Source organism: Azolla caroliniana, unplaced genomic scaffold (genome assembly GCF_043228905.1).
Source record: "Azolla caroliniana isolate FFs.n. ecotype wild unplaced genomic scaffold, voAzoCaro1.0.p SCAF_12, whole genome shotgun sequence".
Taxonomy (NCBI): domain Eukaryota; kingdom Viridiplantae; phylum Streptophyta; class Polypodiopsida; order Salviniales; family Salviniaceae; genus Azolla; species Azolla caroliniana.
This window is the reverse complement of record NW_028230447.1, coordinates 20,028,569-20,047,869: the sequence shown is the minus strand read 5'-3', so window position 1 is coordinate 20,047,869 and position 19,301 is coordinate 20,028,569. Positions and strand designations below refer to the sequence as shown.

At 36.8% G+C, this 19,301-nt stretch overlaps 1 protein-coding gene across 3 annotated transcripts; it reads right to left on the bottom strand.

Moving 5' to 3' along the window:
* Positions 1 to 6,392: 6,392 nt before the first annotated feature.
* On the bottom strand, positions 6,393 to 11,836 carry LOC147857423 (CDPK-related kinase 7-like). 3 transcript variants are annotated; one of them, XM_087328318.1, is made up of 11 exons: positions 11,041 to 11,836; positions 10,235 to 10,365; positions 10,072 to 10,113; positions 9,656 to 9,764; positions 9,256 to 9,334; positions 8,863 to 9,159; positions 8,540 to 8,646; positions 8,116 to 8,223; positions 7,918 to 7,980; positions 7,537 to 7,692; positions 6,393 to 7,203 (listed from the first exon to the last, which is right to left on the bottom strand). In XM_087328318.1, exons 1-11 carry the CDS (start codon positions 11,800 to 11,802, stop codon positions 7,069 to 7,071), a joined length of 1,989 nt encoding a protein of 662 aa, XP_087184444.1. In that variant the 5' UTR covers positions 11,803 to 11,836; the 3' UTR covers positions 6,393 to 7,068. The 3 variants fall into 3 exon arrangements, with proteins under 3 accessions (XP_087184444.1, XP_087184446.1, XP_087184445.1); XM_087328320.1 differs by lacking the exons at positions 6,393 to 7,203; positions 7,537 to 7,692 and having other exon boundaries at positions 8,069 to 8,223; XM_087328319.1 differs by lacking the exons at positions 6,393 to 7,203; positions 7,537 to 7,692 and having other exon boundaries at positions 8,073 to 8,223.
* Between the last annotated feature and the right edge of the window lie 7,465 nt (positions 11,837 to 19,301).

The following is a 19,301-nucleotide window of genomic DNA, read 5'->3' as shown; positions in this document are numbered from 1 at the left end:
TGATTCATAAACTTTTATATATTTAAACTTTGCTCCCTCAACTTAGTAGACTTTATAATAAAGGTTTTTGGAAGTAAGCTTCCATGACAAATGGATTGTCTTTGGCTAAAGTTGGATAGGCTTTGATCATCACATAAACTTCGTGAATTTATTCAACATGAAAGTCAGTACCAAGGATGAATAACGTATGGCGATAAAGTTCATGCGCAGTTGTGGAATAATGGTAAGGAAACCTTAAATTCCATCTTTTAAATAGGAGCATCGTGAATAAAAGATCAAAACTAGGCTTTTGAGTGTGCATTTTAACCAATTAAACTCAAGCTTTATAAAAAGTTTGATGTAACTATATATATGGCCATTGCCATTGGATGTCGAGATTTAGAATGAAAAACAAATCCATAACTTGTGTGATGGACCTATGAATGTGTATGCAAAAGTGTCTTGGAATATGTGTCACCAATTATAATACCAACGGGGGGTATGAACCAATGATCCAAGTGTCACCCCCACCCACCAAGACATAAGACACAAGAGAGGGGAGAGTTCATGGCAGAATTTTAAGTTAATTGAGTATTGCTTTCAATTACCAATGAACTAATGAATCGAAGGCTACAAAAATCGAGCGGGGATGTTCCGGCTCGAGTAGTAGTGACAACTCGTGATGGTGTTCTCATGGGCTTTTAAAGTAGGGACCAAGGAAGTGAACGAGGGACAACTACTAGGGGTGGCGAAGTCTCTAGGGCCAAAGTTAGTGGTACTACAAGGGGTGGTGAAGTCTCTAGTAGTAGTGACATTGAAGTTACATTGAAGGGAAGGAATAGTTGGGTTATAGATGTTGTTGTTGTTGCCAATGTTGGTGGGAATATCACATAAGAGTCCATAGATAATGTCCCACTCTGTGGTGCTCTCATCATTGTCATGGTCATGATCATCACCATCATCATCATCCAGTCTTGTACTTGGACTAGCCATTGTTGGGCTATAATTGTAATTCTCTACATTTAGCTCATTAGTGCTAGAACTAGTGCTACTACTACTAGAATTGTCTGGACCATAGAATACTAAAGAATTGGTTGGAGAGCTACCCATACTATTTAGGGATGTGTTCATCTCAATGCAGTCTACTATGTTGGGTGTTGATGTAGAGAAGCCCAATTCATGATCATCATCACATATTAGGAAGGCCGTATCAAGATCATGGTTCACATGATGTGGATTAGAATGGTTAGTATTAGGAGAGTGAAGATTATTACTATTGTTGTTGGGGATTTTATTAATGTTGTTGTTAATTTGTTGCAATTGCTCTTGAAAAGCCAGAGGAGTTAGTAGCAAAGGAAGATGAGGAGTTATTGGTTCACTAAGAGGAGCAATGTTGTTAATGTTGGGATTGGATGGATTGTTTAAGCCCATGTGGAGATGATTAGGTTGGAAACTAATGAAAACATTGTTTGTGTTATGATTAGGGCATATGTTGTGATCCATTGGTTGGCTAGAAAAGGAGGAAATGGAATTGAATGGAGATGGAGATGGAGATGGAGATGGAGATGGAGGTATAATTGGCTTATTTGTAGTTGTGATGGGTGATTCTTGTTTTGATAATGATGACATTAACTGCGGATATTCGTTAGACATTGGTGATGGGGTTGTAGATGTCGCCGACAATTGTTTGTCCACGGGGTGGTGGGGTGCCGAGGAATTCGGTTTACTCGGAGCTTTCAAGCCAGTGAGGTTTTGGACGAGGCTCCGGAAGTTTCGCGGGTCGGTCGTGACGACCCTAGGGCCTTTTATGTGGATGATGTGGACACCGCGTCGGGGTCGGGGGCGGGGCGGGGGCGAAGGAGCCCGTGGAGAGAAATGACAGGTATGGCCCGTTAGCCGATTCTTGGAGAAGCGGGTCGAGGGATCCCGAGGACAAGATGAGGGAGCCATTGGTGTACTGTAGTAGCCTAAGATAGAGAGAATATATGCTAATGATGAGGCCAAACAAATGGGGACACAATGTAGAGGAACTAAAGAGTGTGTAGTGAAGAAGAAGAAGAAACAATGGGGACAAGTAGAGGAACTAAAGAGTGTAGTAGTGAAAAAGAAGAATAAGAAGAAGAAAATGATGATTGTGAAGAGAATGTGGGCTACTTAGGAGACAATGAAGGGGGGGGGGGGGGGTGTGGGTACAACTATATATGTGATGTGATGTGTGTGTGTGTGTGTGTGTGTGTAGGATGGGAAGAGACACAAGGTAGTGTTGTTCCCTCTTGGGTTGCATGCATTATATATAATATATATATATATATATATATATATATATATTGGAGGTTTCCCCCATTTAAAAGAGCTTCTTCAGTGGAGTTGGGCGTTACAAAACCCTTTCCCTGCCTTAATGCCCCCAAAAGTCAAGGGGCCACAGATGTAAATTGGAAGAAGGAATTGAAGAAAGAAAGAAAACTTAAAGAACCCCAAGGATCCCATAAGATATACACCAAGGACTAGGATAAGGAGGGAGAGATCATATCTATGTGTATATGTAAAGATATATATATATATTAAGAATGAAATCTATTACGCGGATAGAGGGGGTCCAAAAAGAAAAGAAAAGAGATGGACCCCTCGCCGTTGTCGACTACCACCTTATGTACTCTAGCAATCCACATGACACACAACTCATGCCGTCAAGACTTTCTCAAGCCTTGTCTTTTGTTCTCGAATTATGCTTCGTCCTCACACATGTAGTGCCCGTGAAAGCCTTCGGCCAGAATGCTCCTGTTGTCGTGTCCGTTTCGGCCATCCGAAGCACCCTCTTTCGAGAATGTGAATTCTCTCATCCGGAGATGTTCGCCTGCATGTATTCTAAACCAACACTTTGCTAGCGTTGCAGTTGGTTCAACTACAAACATACCTGCACAATGCACGCATGTGCGAATGAAGCCTCAAATGTTCCATTTAACGTCCAGGGTTTAGGGGTTTTAAATGGCATGCAAGATCGAATGTTCTGCCTGAAAGGTGTAGCTTTTTAACTATCCGGCTTGCCAATTCACAACTCTCTAAATGTGGTCGCACTAAGGGCACAACAATCATACGGTATGTTCCTTCGCCTCAATGACCCCGTAGCAAAAAAAAACCTTAAAGATCACCAAAAGAAACACTCACCATCGAGGCCTAGCCCTACTAGCAACTATATGCACGTACATGAGATTACACACACACACACATACATACCTACCGACCTAACCTACCTACGATACATCCATTACATACATACATACATAAATAAATATTCAATACAACATACATGGATACATGCATACATGCATACATATACAATACATACATAATACATACATGCACAATGCACACATACACATACAATACACACACACACACACACACACCCCAATAATGTGGAAAATAAATAAAGTGCAAAATTGTTTTATTTATTTATTTATTAATAATAGGATCGTTTTTTTTTTTTCCTTCTCTCCTCCAAAACATCACCACTTTTTAAAGCACGTGGGCAAAATGTTTATTATTATTTTGATTGATGTGTTTTTTTTTTTTTTATAACGGCAGCTGCAAGCGCCGTCAACGTTTGAGGGGGGGCCGTTATGGAAGCCGAAGCGTCGGCCGTCTAAACGGCCGTCAAATCTGACGCCCATCCCCCCCCCCCCCCCTCCCGTGCCCCCCTGCTGGGAGCATCCCCACCAAATCCCTACTGTTTTCTTAGAACTATTTAGCTTAAACTCTATTTTATCTTATTTTTATTTTTACTTTCGATGAATGGGTAAATATCCCATTTTTGTTGTACACCATTTGTCTCATGGGCCAATTTTGGCCTTAGAAGACGTTAATATATCTTTCTTTCTTTCTTTCTTTCTTTCTCTCTCTCTCTCTCTCTCTCTCTCTCTCTCTTAAAAGACGTTAATATTTCTTTCTTTCTTTCTTTCTCTCTCTCCAACCTTTTATTTCCTCTCCACCTAAATAAAACACTCACCTTTTAAAAACATATTTATGAAATAAAAAAATTAACAATTTGTTATACATTACATACATATAATGTATATGTGTATGTGTATGTGTATGTGTATGTGTATGTGTATGTGTATGTGTATGTGTATGTGTATGTGTATGTGTATGTGTATGTGTATGTGTATGTGTATGTGTATGTGTATGTGTATGTGTATGTGTATAATGTATCATGTATAATGTATAATGTATAATGTATAATGTATAATGTATAATGTATAATGTATAATGTATAATGTATAATGTATGTGTATGTTTATGAAATTATGTTTATATGCATATATTTCCCCCAAAATCAACCCCAACAACACCCACAATTAACACACACACATAAGAGTTTGTTTCGTTTCAACGCGCTCACTCACTTACATACATACATACATACATACATACATACATATATCACTCCCTCATGATAGATCGGTAGAGTAAAGCACCCCGCCCCTTCCTTCTATAGAGTTAAATTTTCACTTTTCTCGAATTCACTTTTCTTCACTTGCTAGCGCGTCTTCTCCTTCTTAACTCGAATACGGACCTACGATGCACTAGGCTGACCCTCGAAATCTTCTTTGTCTTTTCTTGACGTAGGACATTTTCCAAAGTCACACCAATCCAAGACTTGTGATCTTTGTCATAGAGATATCGTCCATGGAGATATTCGATGACTCTAGATCGACCCTCCAATTGAGCATGTGGACAATATAGTGTAGGCTTATATATTATTAGGAGTACAGCTTCCCTAGAGGTTGGTGTCTTTATTGAAAAAAGAATGACAACCTTCGAAAAAGATATGGGGCATTGTAATTTGCATACATCCCAACAACACTCAATGCCTTGTGGCAAAGTCATAAACATAACACAATTATAACATCTATCATACAAATATGCATGTTATTAATACTTAGTAACAGTATGTAATGCATTTGCATATTTGGACGAGAAAGACTTGCGTAATTAGCAGTACAACCATCTTATTGGCCTATTTAGTGTCATGTCATTACCTTGAGAAAGTTCATAAGATCAAGATGTTTGTTATGAAATGACACTTTCAATATTGGCCTACCTATGCCACATACTTTTTAAATATGAGCTTTTGGAATAACCCAATATATTCCTAAACCTCTACAACTTAATTCCAACAATTTTATATGCAAGCTATATACATCATCTACCATATCAAAATATGTCCAAACTCCTCGCACCCATCCATGTTGTTCTTCAAGGCGAGTATTATTCGTTTTATGCCATTGGTTTCATTGGTGCAATCATGCCATATCCTCTCAATCTAGAGGCTATTCATCACACATACTACACTCACTAGTGTACTTTTGTTATAAAGTTTGCCTTCAAGAACATGAGCTCCACCAATCAACCTATCCCTTACAAGAGGCTCTTTGTAGGAGGCATAGTTGAACACGAAAGTGTACTTCAAATTGCACCATCATTTGTTCCATAATATTGACAAATAGCAGGGCAAGGTTTTTTGAAGCTAGCTACTATCTATTCAACTATACTTGATGTCATCATCCTACCTTATTGCCATGCCTTAAGACTATTTTATTGTCAAAGTCTTAGACTAGGGCACAAGTGGTGTAACTTTAAGATTCCACACTAAAAATATCCTCTATCTACCTACTCACATAGAATATATAAGCTTTTGAGACCAAGGTGGGAAATGCACCTCATGTTTATTTCTCTCCATCCATACTATAGCTAAAATTGTCCAAGAATAAGCCCATTTTTTCCGACAAGTTGCAAGGTCATGATGGTAATTGTAATAATTTTGTTGAAGATGATGCCAAAATCAACCCTAGGTTCTTGAGGGCAAACATTTCAATGTTGAGTCAAATGTTCACATTTGATCACATTTCAAGTAAACCTTGGGCATAAAAGAAAGATGAGTTCAAATTTACCATCAAAGACTCCACAAAGATGATTTTCATTCAATTTTGTGATTTTCCGTTCATTAAATATGGATCTCTTTTAGTTGATTTTTTCTTTTTCTTTTTTCTTTTCGAAGTTATCCATACATATGCTCAATCTCATAATTTCGCTTGTTTTTTTATTAAATACATTTGTTTTCTTATTTTTAAATATAGAATTTATTATTGTCATAGCATATTTTTTTATTTTTCATTTAAAAAAATTCTTTACTTGATCACATTTTTTCTTTAATATACAAAATCCTTAACCATTGGTTACATCATAATGCTTCTCACCCTCATCTTCTCACTCAGCTGAGGGGTGTAATTGCTTATCAAATAACTAGCAACATCTGGCTAATCTTTCATATTTTCATAATAGTATCTTCATTGTCAGTGATTAGTACGAGTAAATTTGTGGATTTAGTTTGGGTATGTAAATAAATAGCCAAATTAGAAGGAAAATAATGAATATAAAGGATGTAGAGAAAACTCTTGGAATTGTATAAAAATTCAAGAGTTCTAGGCTCCCAGGATGGTTTTCTGCAATATTGAATGAAAGGAAAAACTTGTGATGATCTTGCCAATGTGTGAAAACCTCAAATTCAACAAAACCACTTGACAAAGAAGCTCTTTGGGAGTAATCCAATGCAAATTTCGCAATGTAATGGGAATGCTATGTCTGATCATATCCTGAAGTCGAGGGAGTACTGAAGTTAACATATTTCCATTTAGCAACAACTTCTCAACAAAAAATGGAGTTAATTGTATAGCTCCATTTAGAAACAATCTGGTTAAAAATGAAGTTATTTGTGTACCTCTATTTACCAACCAATTCAGTTAATTATTTACAAATTGGGCAGCATCTCCAAATTTAGTTCTATGTCTCCATTTAGCAACAATATCTGGTTAATTAACTACAAAATGGGGGAGCTTGTCCTGATGAAGTTATTTAGTAGCAAGTGGTTAGTTAAGTACAATCTGGGCAAAGCTTATCCAAATTAAGTTATATATCTCCACTTGGTAACAATTGGTTAGCCACTAGGAAGTTGTGCAGCTTATCCAAGTGTAGTTATATATCCCCATTTAGAAGCAATAACCATATATATAGATAGGTAGATATATAGTATTAGCAAGGTCTACTTTGTGGCAACATTCCTAAGAGCAAGTTTTTGAAAGCAAAAAAACTCAATTTCCCATCATTATGCCGAACCCAATCACGTAAAACCAGGTGTGCTGGTAGCGTGGATGGTACACCGAGTTCCTGAAGCAATGCAAAATGTCAAATGCCCATTAAGTGTGGGAGAAAAATTTGGGACTTTGCTTTGTTTCTCTAGTAATCTAATTGGCTGAATTTTCATGGGCAAAGGAAATTAAGAAAAACAAATACCACAATTTTTTAGTAATAAAAAATTGGTGTATCTTTTTGTCAGACTGTTCAAGAATGGTCAAATTGTTCAATTCAAGCAAGACGATAGTTATTATTGTATCAGAAGAACAAATGCTGAATACCTTATATTAGCTATTTTACTATATGTGTGTATGATTTTACTAATTTATTATCTAATGACTGATTCATGTAAGATGTAGATCTTACCTTAGCAAGATCTTCAATCATCACAACCCGATTTCCTTCATCTTCGAAGATTTCATAGGCATTGTCTACTTGCCACTCCCATCTTTCAAATTGAGGTGTGCTAATAGCTGCACTACAGAACTCCTCAAAGTCCATCTTGAAATGAAGTTTATTCATCTGCCATCAATCCACACAAAGCCTATCACCCACCCAAATATACCCTGTCCATTTTGAAGAATTGCAAAAAGTACTCCTCTGTCATACATAAACTACCACAACTTTTGGAATAACTATGGGTATACTGATAAATACCAACAAATAGTGTGAGGGATGTCTTTGGAGTTTTTCTCTATATATAGACATACCTATAGATACACAAACAGCGAACATCCAAATACATACCGATGCCATCATCTCAAGTATCCTAGATATGTTCATCGCCTCTGTTGCATTTTTCATAAGAGCCTACTTCCAAAAAAGCATAGAGTATGTGAGGATTGTGCTAGTGATGATCACATTTCATCAAATACAGTTGAAGGTACATATTGCACACCCACGTAATATAATCCAAAAAAGATGCAGTCATGCTCAAGCACTCACGGATTTGAAGTTGTCAAATGATACTCGTCCATTTTTACTGGGCCTCAAGAGAAGAAACTGAGCTTGTAAGTAAAACAAGCCATCTTCTGACAATGTTTTTGAGAAGGCCTGCACACCGATAGGAGAGGTTACAAATCAAGATTTTAATACTTTGTACATACATATATCGAAATAAAAGCCCTAAATATTCCTTGCATGGAAGTTAATAGAACAAATAATACCATCAAACTACAAAGAAATTGGCATTGGTTCAGAGTAATGTTCTTGCAGGGTTTCATGGCTTGAAGGATGGATTCCTGCCTTCATTAGACTTTATGGACCCCCTCTTGTTCATCACTGGATACTTTTGTTTATGATATATATATGGCATAAAAAGATGCATACATGCTACCATGTCAAGGGAGATGAATTTCTTATCCATTACCTTCAGAGCTGTTCGTCTAACAGTTGAGGAGCAAAAGTAAGATTTAACAGATCTAAATACCAATATATCAAGCGGTATACTTTTATATCCACGAACCCAGGGATGTGCTGATCCAATACAAGAACAAATACACATAGTTAAGTTCATATTGAAAATCCTTAAAACAGGCATTCCTACATTGAACAAAAAGATTTTGCTACAGTAACTCAAATGTTATGTTCCCAATAATGCATTGATAATATGCTATGATTTGGCATAAATATAGGTGAAGTTGTAGAAGAGAAAATTTCAGTTGCTACATACAAGCCAAAGATAGGACTTACCCAGTGCCTGAGCAGCTGTCATTCTCTTGTGCCGATTTTTTGTCAGAAGACGCTTTACGAAATCCTTTGCATCATCCGATATTGCAGGCCATGGCACCTCATCGAAGCTTGGATCTGTCTTCAAGACCGACCTGAATATGCCTGATTCTGTACGTGCCCAAAATGGCCGACTACCACATAGTAGAATATATGTTATGACACCGATGCTCCATACATCAGCTTCTATGCTATATGACTTCCGAAGGACCTCAGGTGCAACATAGTAAGCACTTCCAACAATGTCATCCAACCTCTCATCTACATATGCAAAAGAGCACCACGAATAAGCTTGATCATTTTCACGTAGGTTTGATTAAGAAGACAATAATGGGTTTAAGATCTCTTCTATTTCACCTGGCCTCACAAAATCAGATAGCCCAAAATCAATGACCTTAAGCTTCGCATTCTCTTCCTTGGTGGTATATAAAAAGTTCTGTACACGAACTGAACAGTTTTCATATGCTTTCCCACATGCTAAAAAATATCAAATAGCCATTACAAATCTATCTATTTCACTAGGAATGGCAAGAACCTTTACAAGAGTCCAGAAAGCATTACATATACCTTCAACAAAAAGTTCACTTGATATGCATAAAATAAACAGAAGCTTTTCTGGTACATATACAATCAATACAAGATTACTTGACGCATGTATAGTTGATGAAAGTTATATAAATACAGTTATTAATAGCTTACTTGATACATATAAGATTAGGAGAATTTTATTTGAGCAGCCATGATCAGTGTAAGGTACCTCTGGTTTAAGATCACGATGCACAACCCCTTGAAGATGAAAGAACGTCACCACATCCAAAATCTGCACAATGACGACTTTCGCCTCTTCTTCAGAATATCTTCCACCTCTGAAGGCACAAACACATTGATTGTATGAATAAAAAACTATACCATTTGAGATCCTCTGCAAGTAGATAGCACTGAAACACAAATGCATGAATGTAGGCAAATGTGCAGCATCTTCCCGTGTTCGTGAGCATCAGTATGAATTTTCTGGTGTGTGAGATCTAATTCAAAGGGTATTAAAAAATAGCATTACTTGTGTTAACAATTGGTTCTCTCATGAGACTCACACTAGAATATCTGCAGGAATCCAGTGATTTCCAGTGTAAAATCAGCATGTAAATGACAATTAATTCCATGGTATAACAATACCTTGCCAGTATCCGATCGAGCAGCTCACCGCCCTCACATAACCTGTGCAGAGAGAGAGAGAGAGAGAGGTGCCAAATAAATTAGTAAACAACCACACTACACCAGTATTTCATCAGATTGAGAACTCAAATTTGAAAGTCTTCTATCAAACACACAAACTTACTCCATGACCATGTACACGTTCCAATCATCCTCATATGCATCATAGAATCGGATTAGGTTTTTGTGGCCAGAGAGGGCTCTCAATATCTTGACCTCTCTTCTCACATCATCAATGGCAATAGCTGTGGTCATCTGTGGTGGATTACAGAGAGAAATATGTTGAGATCAACAATTGGAAAGATTGAGAGAGGAAAAGGTGTCAAATAACACATGTACCATTCATATGCCACAACATAACTCATTAAAGCAACACAATATTATTCATCTAAGCTCTGGCCTTTTTAGATATATAGCTGAAGAAGACAATAATAATGACTTTTCAAAACAAGACCATTCACATAAAAAATAGAATATAACTCAATTCAAACAATGCAAGATTCTTCATGTAAAAACGCTCCCTTTCTTAGATACATGGGTAACGAAAACAATATTATAACCCCATTGAACAACACAAGATTTAAAGCACATAATTCAATCAATCAAACACACAACATCAAAATAAACAATGTAAATCAATTAAAACACACAAGGTTCTTCACATCCAAACATGCAATATGACATCAACCAAACAACACAAGATCTTTCAAATGGAGAAAATTTATATGGTTATCCACAAAACAAAAAAACTAACAACACAAAGATCATTCACGTCAATACTCTAAGGTCTTAAATGTGGAAAAGGAAAAAACAACATAACCTCAATATGAAAACATAATTGCATACACATCAAAAACTCCATGGAATCAATTCATAGAGGGGGTTGGAAAGACCCAAAAGCATATTAAGCAAAGAAAGAAAACCACATACCTTAGCTTTAGAGATAACCTTCACAGCAACGTCATGGCCTTTCATCCTACCTTTCTTTATCTTAGCTCTACAAGTATGACCAAAATGGCCTCTTCCAATCTCTTTGCCAATATCATAATTCACGCTAAAGTCCTTACTAAAACCAAACAACGACTCGTAACTTTGTTCTTCTGTTCTCAATCCAAGTTTCGGAAGACCTGTTTGAATTCCATGGCGATTCAACAGAGCTATTTGAATGTGTTTTGATGGAGAGGGAGGAGGAAATGGCCTTTTCACACAATTAACAGAGGACCCATTTCCAGGTGAAGCTCTGAATGGTGAAGAAAACCTAAATGGTGAAGGTCTGAATGGCGACGACGAAGAAGAGAAGACTCTGAAGTGTGAAGACCGTTTCAAGAAGGAGGAGGAGGAGGAAGGAGATTTCCTCTGCTTTTCTGATCGCCCATAATCAATGGTTTCTTGGATTTGATTACTCTTTAGGTTTAATAATTCCGAGGGTATGGCAAATCCTCCTCTATCTCCATCTCCATCTCCATTTCCTTCTCCTTCTTCTAAGCTTTCATGATCTTCTTCTTTATCATAATTATCTCCATCTCCATCTCCTTCTCCTTCTCCTTCTCCTTCAGCTTCTTCTTCTTTGTCTTCATCTACTTCTTCTTCAGACGTCTTTGTGCTATAGCAAATACCCATTGAGTGAATACAGTGAGGATCTATGTGATGAGAAGATCCATAGCTATTGAGCCAAGCGAGAGAGAGAATCATTCCATTCCATTTGTTTGTGCGTGAGAGAGACAGAGAGAGACAGAGACAGAGACAGAGAGAGTGTGTGTCTCACTCTCTGAGAAAAGAATTTGAAGCTTTTGAAAACGAGCTACAGCAATGCAGCATATACATATACCTACATATATATACGTGCAGGAAATCAAAACTCCCCAAAAAAAGCAAAAAAGCAAAAAAAGCAAAAACCTCTTCCCTCCCTCATTGAAGGTTTTGCTTTTCATTATTTTCAATTGATACCCCTCCTTACTTTTCCTTTATCTCCTCAGTTACCCCCCTCTATCCAGCCCCCTCCCCAACAAAATAAAAAGGGAAGCAAAAAAAAGCAAAAACCTCTTCTCTCCCTCATTGAGGTTTTTGCTTTCCTTTATTCTCAATTGATACCCCTCCTTCCTTTTCCTTTATCTTTTCCTTTATATCTCCCTCTTGAGGTTTTTGCTTTTCATTATTCTCAATTGATACCCCCTCCTTCCTTTTCCTTTATCTCTTCAAATACCCCCCTCCCCCCACCTAAAAAAAAAAAAGAAGGCAAAAAAGCAAATACCTCTTCTCTCCCTTCTGGATTTTTGCTTTTCATTATTCTCAACTTATGCCCCTCCTTCGTTTTCCTTTATCTCCTCAGTTACCCCTCTAACACCCCCCACCCTTGCCAATAATAATAATAATAATACCTCTTCTTTTGCTTTTCATTATTCTCAACCGATACCCCTCCTTGTTTAAAAAGAAAAAAGAACATACCTCTTCTCTCCCTCTAACCTTTGCTTTTCATTATTCTCAATTGATACCCCTCCTTTACTTCTTCTTTTTCTTTATGTAGTGTATGTCTCCTCCGATAATGAATGGTACCACTTATCGATAAGATGAATTCATGTGAGGCTTTGAAACCCCCCCCCCCCCCCAACTTCGAGGAGTAAGACCGACCGTGATTTTTAACATTAAACAATCTCAAACACATGACTTTAGGTCCTATATGTGATAAATGTACTAGAATTATCATGTATTTTTTGTTGATACGGAAACTTGTTCTTTATACACCATTGGATGCATCATTCATCAAGGAGTAAAATCATAAGTAAGATGTCCGTAAATTCACAAACTCTATATTTAAGCATTCTAGTTTTGTGGCATGCCCACCCCGTTTTTCCCTTCGTCAAGAAAGTGGCTAGATTTCGTTCACATATTCCTATTGGCAAATTGTATGCATAGTTTAACAACCTCGTGTTACGTTGTTCGCAGGTCATGATCGTATATGCACACCTAGGATGACGATGATGTTTTATGGACCATTTTCTATTTATCTACTATTTAATGTTCGTTATAATGTTTATTATGATAGTTTAACAACATTGTGTTACGTTGTTCGCATGTCATGATCATATATGCATGCATAGGATGATGGTGATGTTTTATGAAGCCTTTTCTATTTGTCTACTATTTAATGTTCGTTATAATGTTTCAAAGCATTAATGCACATCTTCATTTGACCATGTGTTATGGAAGGATAAATCTATAGATGGAGCTTAGTTTTTCATTTGCAACTTGCTAAGCTTTGCACATAGGTATTCCATTAGTGTTCTTTTGCACTTCACCTTATTTCCCCAAATTGGTAGTAATGCCATTCATTCATGAATTCCTATCTACTTTGGGGGTGTTGATGTTACAAGTAGATTGTGTGCTAGAGCTAATTAACTTTTACCCTTTTGGCAAGCCGAGCAATAAACGCCAATCAATGTTGTACCTTCTTAAACTACCAACCAAACATTTTAGGTTGCTTTTTTACTTTTCAATCAAGTAGCCTTATTCATCAATTGGAATTCTTGCTTTAGCGACAACACAACTACTTATAGATATATGTGTGCTACCTCGATCATTAAATTATGTGACACACCACATATATATTCTCCTCTCCATCCATAACCTTGTCCTTGGCCATGGCCACAACCATTCTACAATCTCTTGTTCTATATAGGTATATACTCAACTAATCATTCAATCTATCAATATGATACACACCCAACGAATGTTAGTAGTGAATGCATTTGTATTAAGAATTGTGGCTAGGTTAACTCTATTTACATGTATGAAGTGATGCACTTAAAGAGTCATTTATATCTATTACTATTACAAGTGATTAGTTGTTCACTCACACATATGAGTCATTCCTTGTATCTAATTAGTTAGATCTATCCGTAAGCTACTATAATTGAAATTACGTTGATTATGAGAGCATGCCATGTGTTTCATACAAAATGTCATATCCCCATGCACAATCAATTTAGAAGCCCTTCATTATAGATACGACAATCCATTGATTTTCTATCTACAAAATATTTTGTATTCCCCGCATATCTAAAAGTTTACAGGTTTAAAGAGCGCTTTTTAGGAAATAACAACATGGTGGCAAACATTGGATACACTCGAGTGGTTCTTTTTCCATGAATAATGCCAAAAGCATGAAGATATAAAGGACACTACTTTAAGTGGACTCTTGCCATGTGAACCATCCTATCCAATCAAGTAAAATTATTAAATTGAAATTGAAGTCCTTCACAAATGTGCATGGTAATTTTAAATAAATTCAATGTATTTGTTTCTTTCGCATAATCTAAATTGTCAAAGTTTTTGCCATGAAAATCGTGGCTTTCTTTCATAAAGTTCCCACAACACTATTCTTATTTGGCAAAACAATATTTGGCGCTTGCCATTTGACAAGTTTTCTCAATTATGATGTAAGAAGTGCACTGACACAGATGTAGGAACTCCTACTTTTCTTCACTAAAGGCTACCAATTGAGTTACATCGAATCATTCCTTTTGTCATTCTCTAAGCCCGTGAATCAATTTGAAACAATATCAAAAGCTCATGTTGTAAAACATAATAAGGTTAGAAAACCTTTCGTTAATTTGCCTTGTCTCAAAAGGTGCACATCTATACGCCGTATAAAGAGGTGATCAAAAGTTGATAGGACGATATTTCCTCTCTACAAAAGGTGCATTGTGTAAATACGAAAAGAAGAATTTACATAATGCATTAGCCAAACACATTCAATTCTTCATGCAATCATAAAGAATGTTGGATATTACTATATTTCACAACATTGTAAGATATTACCAATGTTGTTCATGTGATGTACGGAAATCAAAGGAAAAAGAAAGGATATATTGTACACAAATCCACTTGACAATTGTATACAATTGTATGCTTGTTAAATGCATGAAAATCATGCAAGGAAGATGAAGCGAAAAATTACTCAAACGTGTTATGCAAGGTATTATTTTGTGATCTACTATGTGCCCTTTTTGTTCAATGTACCACTTGTCGTTTCCATTTGATTTAAACACCGTTGTTAAGTAGCATATAATAGAGTTTAATTTACATTTTTCTTGGTGCTAATCCTTTCATTTGGTTAAATATTTACATATGATTATATAGCACAAATAAGAAATCAATCAAATGTAAGACTTAATAATGTGATAATTTGTTTATTATGGACTAACTATTGTTGGCTTTCCCACTAGGGACATAAAACTTGGTAAATAATTATAAACAAAAAAAGTACCCAAACATAAGCTCAATGCAAGGACCTAATTATGTGTCACATGATATTTATTAGAGGATGATCATTTACTATCATAGGGCAAATGACCGTTACATGCCGCCCTAGGCAACAAGAACCTTGATATAAATATTTGTAACAAACATGACGACAACAAAGATAAAATTTAATGTGTTGTTACCATGCAATAATATAATGTTCCCCTCTTCACTTAAATTGAACATTTTGTTGCTTGATTTTTTGGTAGTCATGTATGACTCTTAAGCGTTTGATATTTTAGCATTATTGAGATGACTCGTTTAGCTAAGTAGGTAATACTTGAATAAGAGAGGAACCTATATAAAATCTCCTTCTCCTGATAATAGACCTTACCTCTCTTGATTGTGTCCTCATTTATTGACAATTGGACTTGAATACCACTGTCAAAAACATACTTTATAATCAATGAGATACATATGGTGACCATTATGTATCATTCATGATGTATTGTCCACGAGATACACAATGGATGAGCATAATGAATGCAATTTTATTGCGGTATCGTGATGTGGTGTGTGTGAAGGGAGATTCATTGGGGGAAGATTGGGCCCTCAGAGGGTATCAGAATGTGTGGGGTGCAACATGGGAAGTAATGTGGTGATGCAATGGTGGCAATAGATAGGCATCATGGTAGCAAATAGTCCTCCCAACCGGGAGCTAGAGAAGTGTCAAGATGGGGTGGGTGATGTGTCTAGAGTTGAAGGGCGTGTGCATATGCTTCTTCATAAGACATAACTGATCATGAGATAGGTTTTCCATAGTTTTTCATAATCTTATGGTGAGTACTTGTGGGATAATTACGAATAGAACAAGGGTATGAATTGTAATTTTCAAATCTAGAGTGTGGGATATCTTTGAGTGTGTTATCACTTTACCAATTCACATAAAGTAGTCAAGTGTGTTATCTCCACAGTTTTCAACTTGCATAACTTGCACCTTATGTCATTTTGAGCTTTTTCCCCTTTATTTATGCTACAGGTAAGTGTTGTCATATTTATGTGTGGAGGACCTCAGTAATTGTTTTCATATTGATACATACACATTCTGTATTTGTCCTCTTTCTCTATCTTTTCTCTATTTTCTATTCCAAGTTGATGTTGTGAGCCAAAGGATTAGGATTGCCATATACACTACTGGTAGTGAACTGGACAAGAGTGGTCACCAATCAATCACTCTTGAGCCTCTAGTCATAACCCTATTCTCATGAAATCTCACTCACACTTACTCATGTTAATAAAGTCTTAATAAAAGTTTAAAAAGTATACATACACACATATAAGTAAGACAGACAATATATGTGTTAATGGTGACCTTGTCTCAATTAATATGCGAGTTGACAAACACATAAAAACAGAGGAGTGATTAAGGTATAACCAATTAGCGCTTAAATCTACTCACTCAAGTGAAAGACTAAGGTGTGAGAAGAGAGAGCTCAAGTTTAGGTTATACGAGGAGAGAAAACTCAAAAGGGATGCACTACAAAATTCACCAAAAGTTACTTTTATAGCTTTTACAAGGAAGTTTGGTCTCTTTCACATTGGGTAGCCATTTAGCCCCTTTTTTTTAGTGTTTCATTGATGCCTACGTTGTTGTGATGTGGCCAAAGGTTAAGAATAGAAAAAGGAGGGAAAGGGGACAACCATAGAAATGTAAATTGTATATATGAAAACATTAACATACTAAGGAAAGATTTATAATTGTTGAGAGTCGAACCCAACTTCCCCAATGGAATGACTTTCACAAATGGACACTCTAGGTTTAGGCTAGTTTTGTAAATAGTAGAAATGGCAGTTGCCCTAAGTTAGTTGGTATTTAAACCAACTCTTTTGTAACCAAGTAATTGTTGGATGTACTTTCAAGTTTTGCTAATATAGCTTCTTGTTCTTTGTCAATCTAAACTCTCTCTTTCTCTCTCTGTCTTACACACACACACACACACACAATTTTATTCCGCTGCACAAGATCATCTACACTATCCATTCCTTTACATGGTATCAAAGTGTGTGGTAATCTAATCAAAACTCGTGCAACAGTGTTGTGTCACACACTGACAGTAAAACAAAACAGGTTCAACAACAAAGAAGAAAATGACACCATAAACACTCAGATGGGAAGCGCTTTTCCTATCGAGAAACTCAATAGATCGAACTTTGCATCTTGGGAATACAAGATGCACCAATACCTTTTCGGCCAAGTGTTGAGCGGACAAGCTCAACCAGATCGGTATCCAAAACCAAGAGCCGGATCAGAGAGACGGACCCGATTGTAACTGGTAGGCCATTAGAGGCCTACGAATATAGCCTAGTACGTGGGCATTGAAGTACTTGTCAGTCGCTCCTATGAGCATTGAAGTACTTGTCAGTACTTCTATCAGTCCTTTTAAGGACTTGTATAAAAGTCCTCACTGAGCACATTGTATGTACAGAGTGTTATTATCTTGAATTTAGTTTTTTGGTTCTACTCTCTCTCTCTCTCTCTGCGTCTTGCAAGGTTTCCATTAAACATGCACTCTCTCTGTTGTTATCCAGTGGAACCAGTTTGTCATAAGCTTCCACGTGTTTACTTTCACATGGTATTAGAGTGCGAGGGCTGAGAACCTCTGCAGCCGATAAGCGATTACTGAAGACAAACCCTAACATCCGGTAAAGAACGAAAGATGGACAGAAGTATGGCAAGTTCGCTTCCGATAGAGAAGCTTGACATACACAACTATGCAACTTGGTCTGTTAAGAAATAGGTAATTAAACAAGGGTTAATTAGTACCTAATTATGTGATTAAGCTAAGCGGAAGATTATGTGATATGTGTGTGTATGTGTGTGAGAGGGAGAGGGAGAGGGAGATACACTTATGAAGAACACAAGATGGGGGATGATAAACTCTATATTAAATTAGCAACATCATCATCAAATACAAAAATACCTATAATGAGGTATATATAGATCTCATGTGCAAGGGTGCACATGTGTAAGGAGAATATAGGTACAAAGGTGTAAGTCTTGACTCTTATATTAAATGTACTTAGGAGTGGAGGATCTAGAATATCCCACTTAAGTAAAAGGTCTTATTTAAGGCGTTATAGTCAACACTTCTAACTAGATTCTATCTAAGTAACTACGAAGTTACATGGTTGACTAACTAACTAAACTACGTTGAGCTTGATCTCTCAACACGCCCCCTCAAGCTCAAGTGTGAGGCGTCCAACATCTGGTTTGCTTTCGGCATTGTCCTGCTTTCAATGTCGGCTTCTGTGTGACTTTCGGTGTTAGCTTCTGCGTCGTGGCAATTTCGGTTCTTTCGATTCCTCCCCCTCAAGCCTGTGACGAAGGCTTGGGTCAATTGCTTTCAGCCATCGTGGGTCACGAGCCACTTCTGCAGAGTGCTTGGGCTCTTGTTCGGCTGCGACCTTCATTTGGGAAATTATTACCCTTGAAGTACATGTAACATGTGTTACTCTTCAAGCATCAAACTTGATTGTTAATGAGTAAATTAACTTAATCTAAAGCTAGACATTAATTATTTTTCAAATATTGGACTCAAACAACACACATCATTGATATCCTCCGCTTGTCAATCTAAACATCTAATAGTCTTTAAACATTAATGTTTGAACACGCAAGTATCTTTGAATATTGAAATTGAAAGCATCCAACTTCTACATTGTATTCTTCTAAAGCTAAACATATAGAGGACCTATATCTAAAATTTAAATAAGAGTTTTCGTTTTAGTATCAAACTTGAGTACACACAACTCGATTAATTAGACATAAACAAATACGCGTTATTCTTTGAGCATTGAATATGAACTTGCACACCTTCTATGTGGTCTTCTAGTTAACTCAACCTAAATTTAGGCACACGTTAGTCTTCAAAATGTCAAGCTTTGACGAA

Excerpts from the sequence above, each read along its gene's own strand:
- LOC147857423 (XM_087328318.1), bottom strand. The coding sequence starts at position 11,802 with ATGATTCTCTCTCTCGCTTGGCTCAATAGCTATGGATCTTCTCATCAC. Across the intron at positions 8,224-8,539 it reads TTAGACGAACAGCTCTGAAG|GCCTTCTCAAAAACATTGTC; the intron begins GTAATGGATAAG and ends ATCGGTGTGCAG. Across the intron at positions 7,204-7,536 it reads TGATTGAAGATCTTGCTAAG|GAACTCGGTGTACCATCCAC; the intron begins GTAAGATCTACA and ends GCATTGCTTCAG.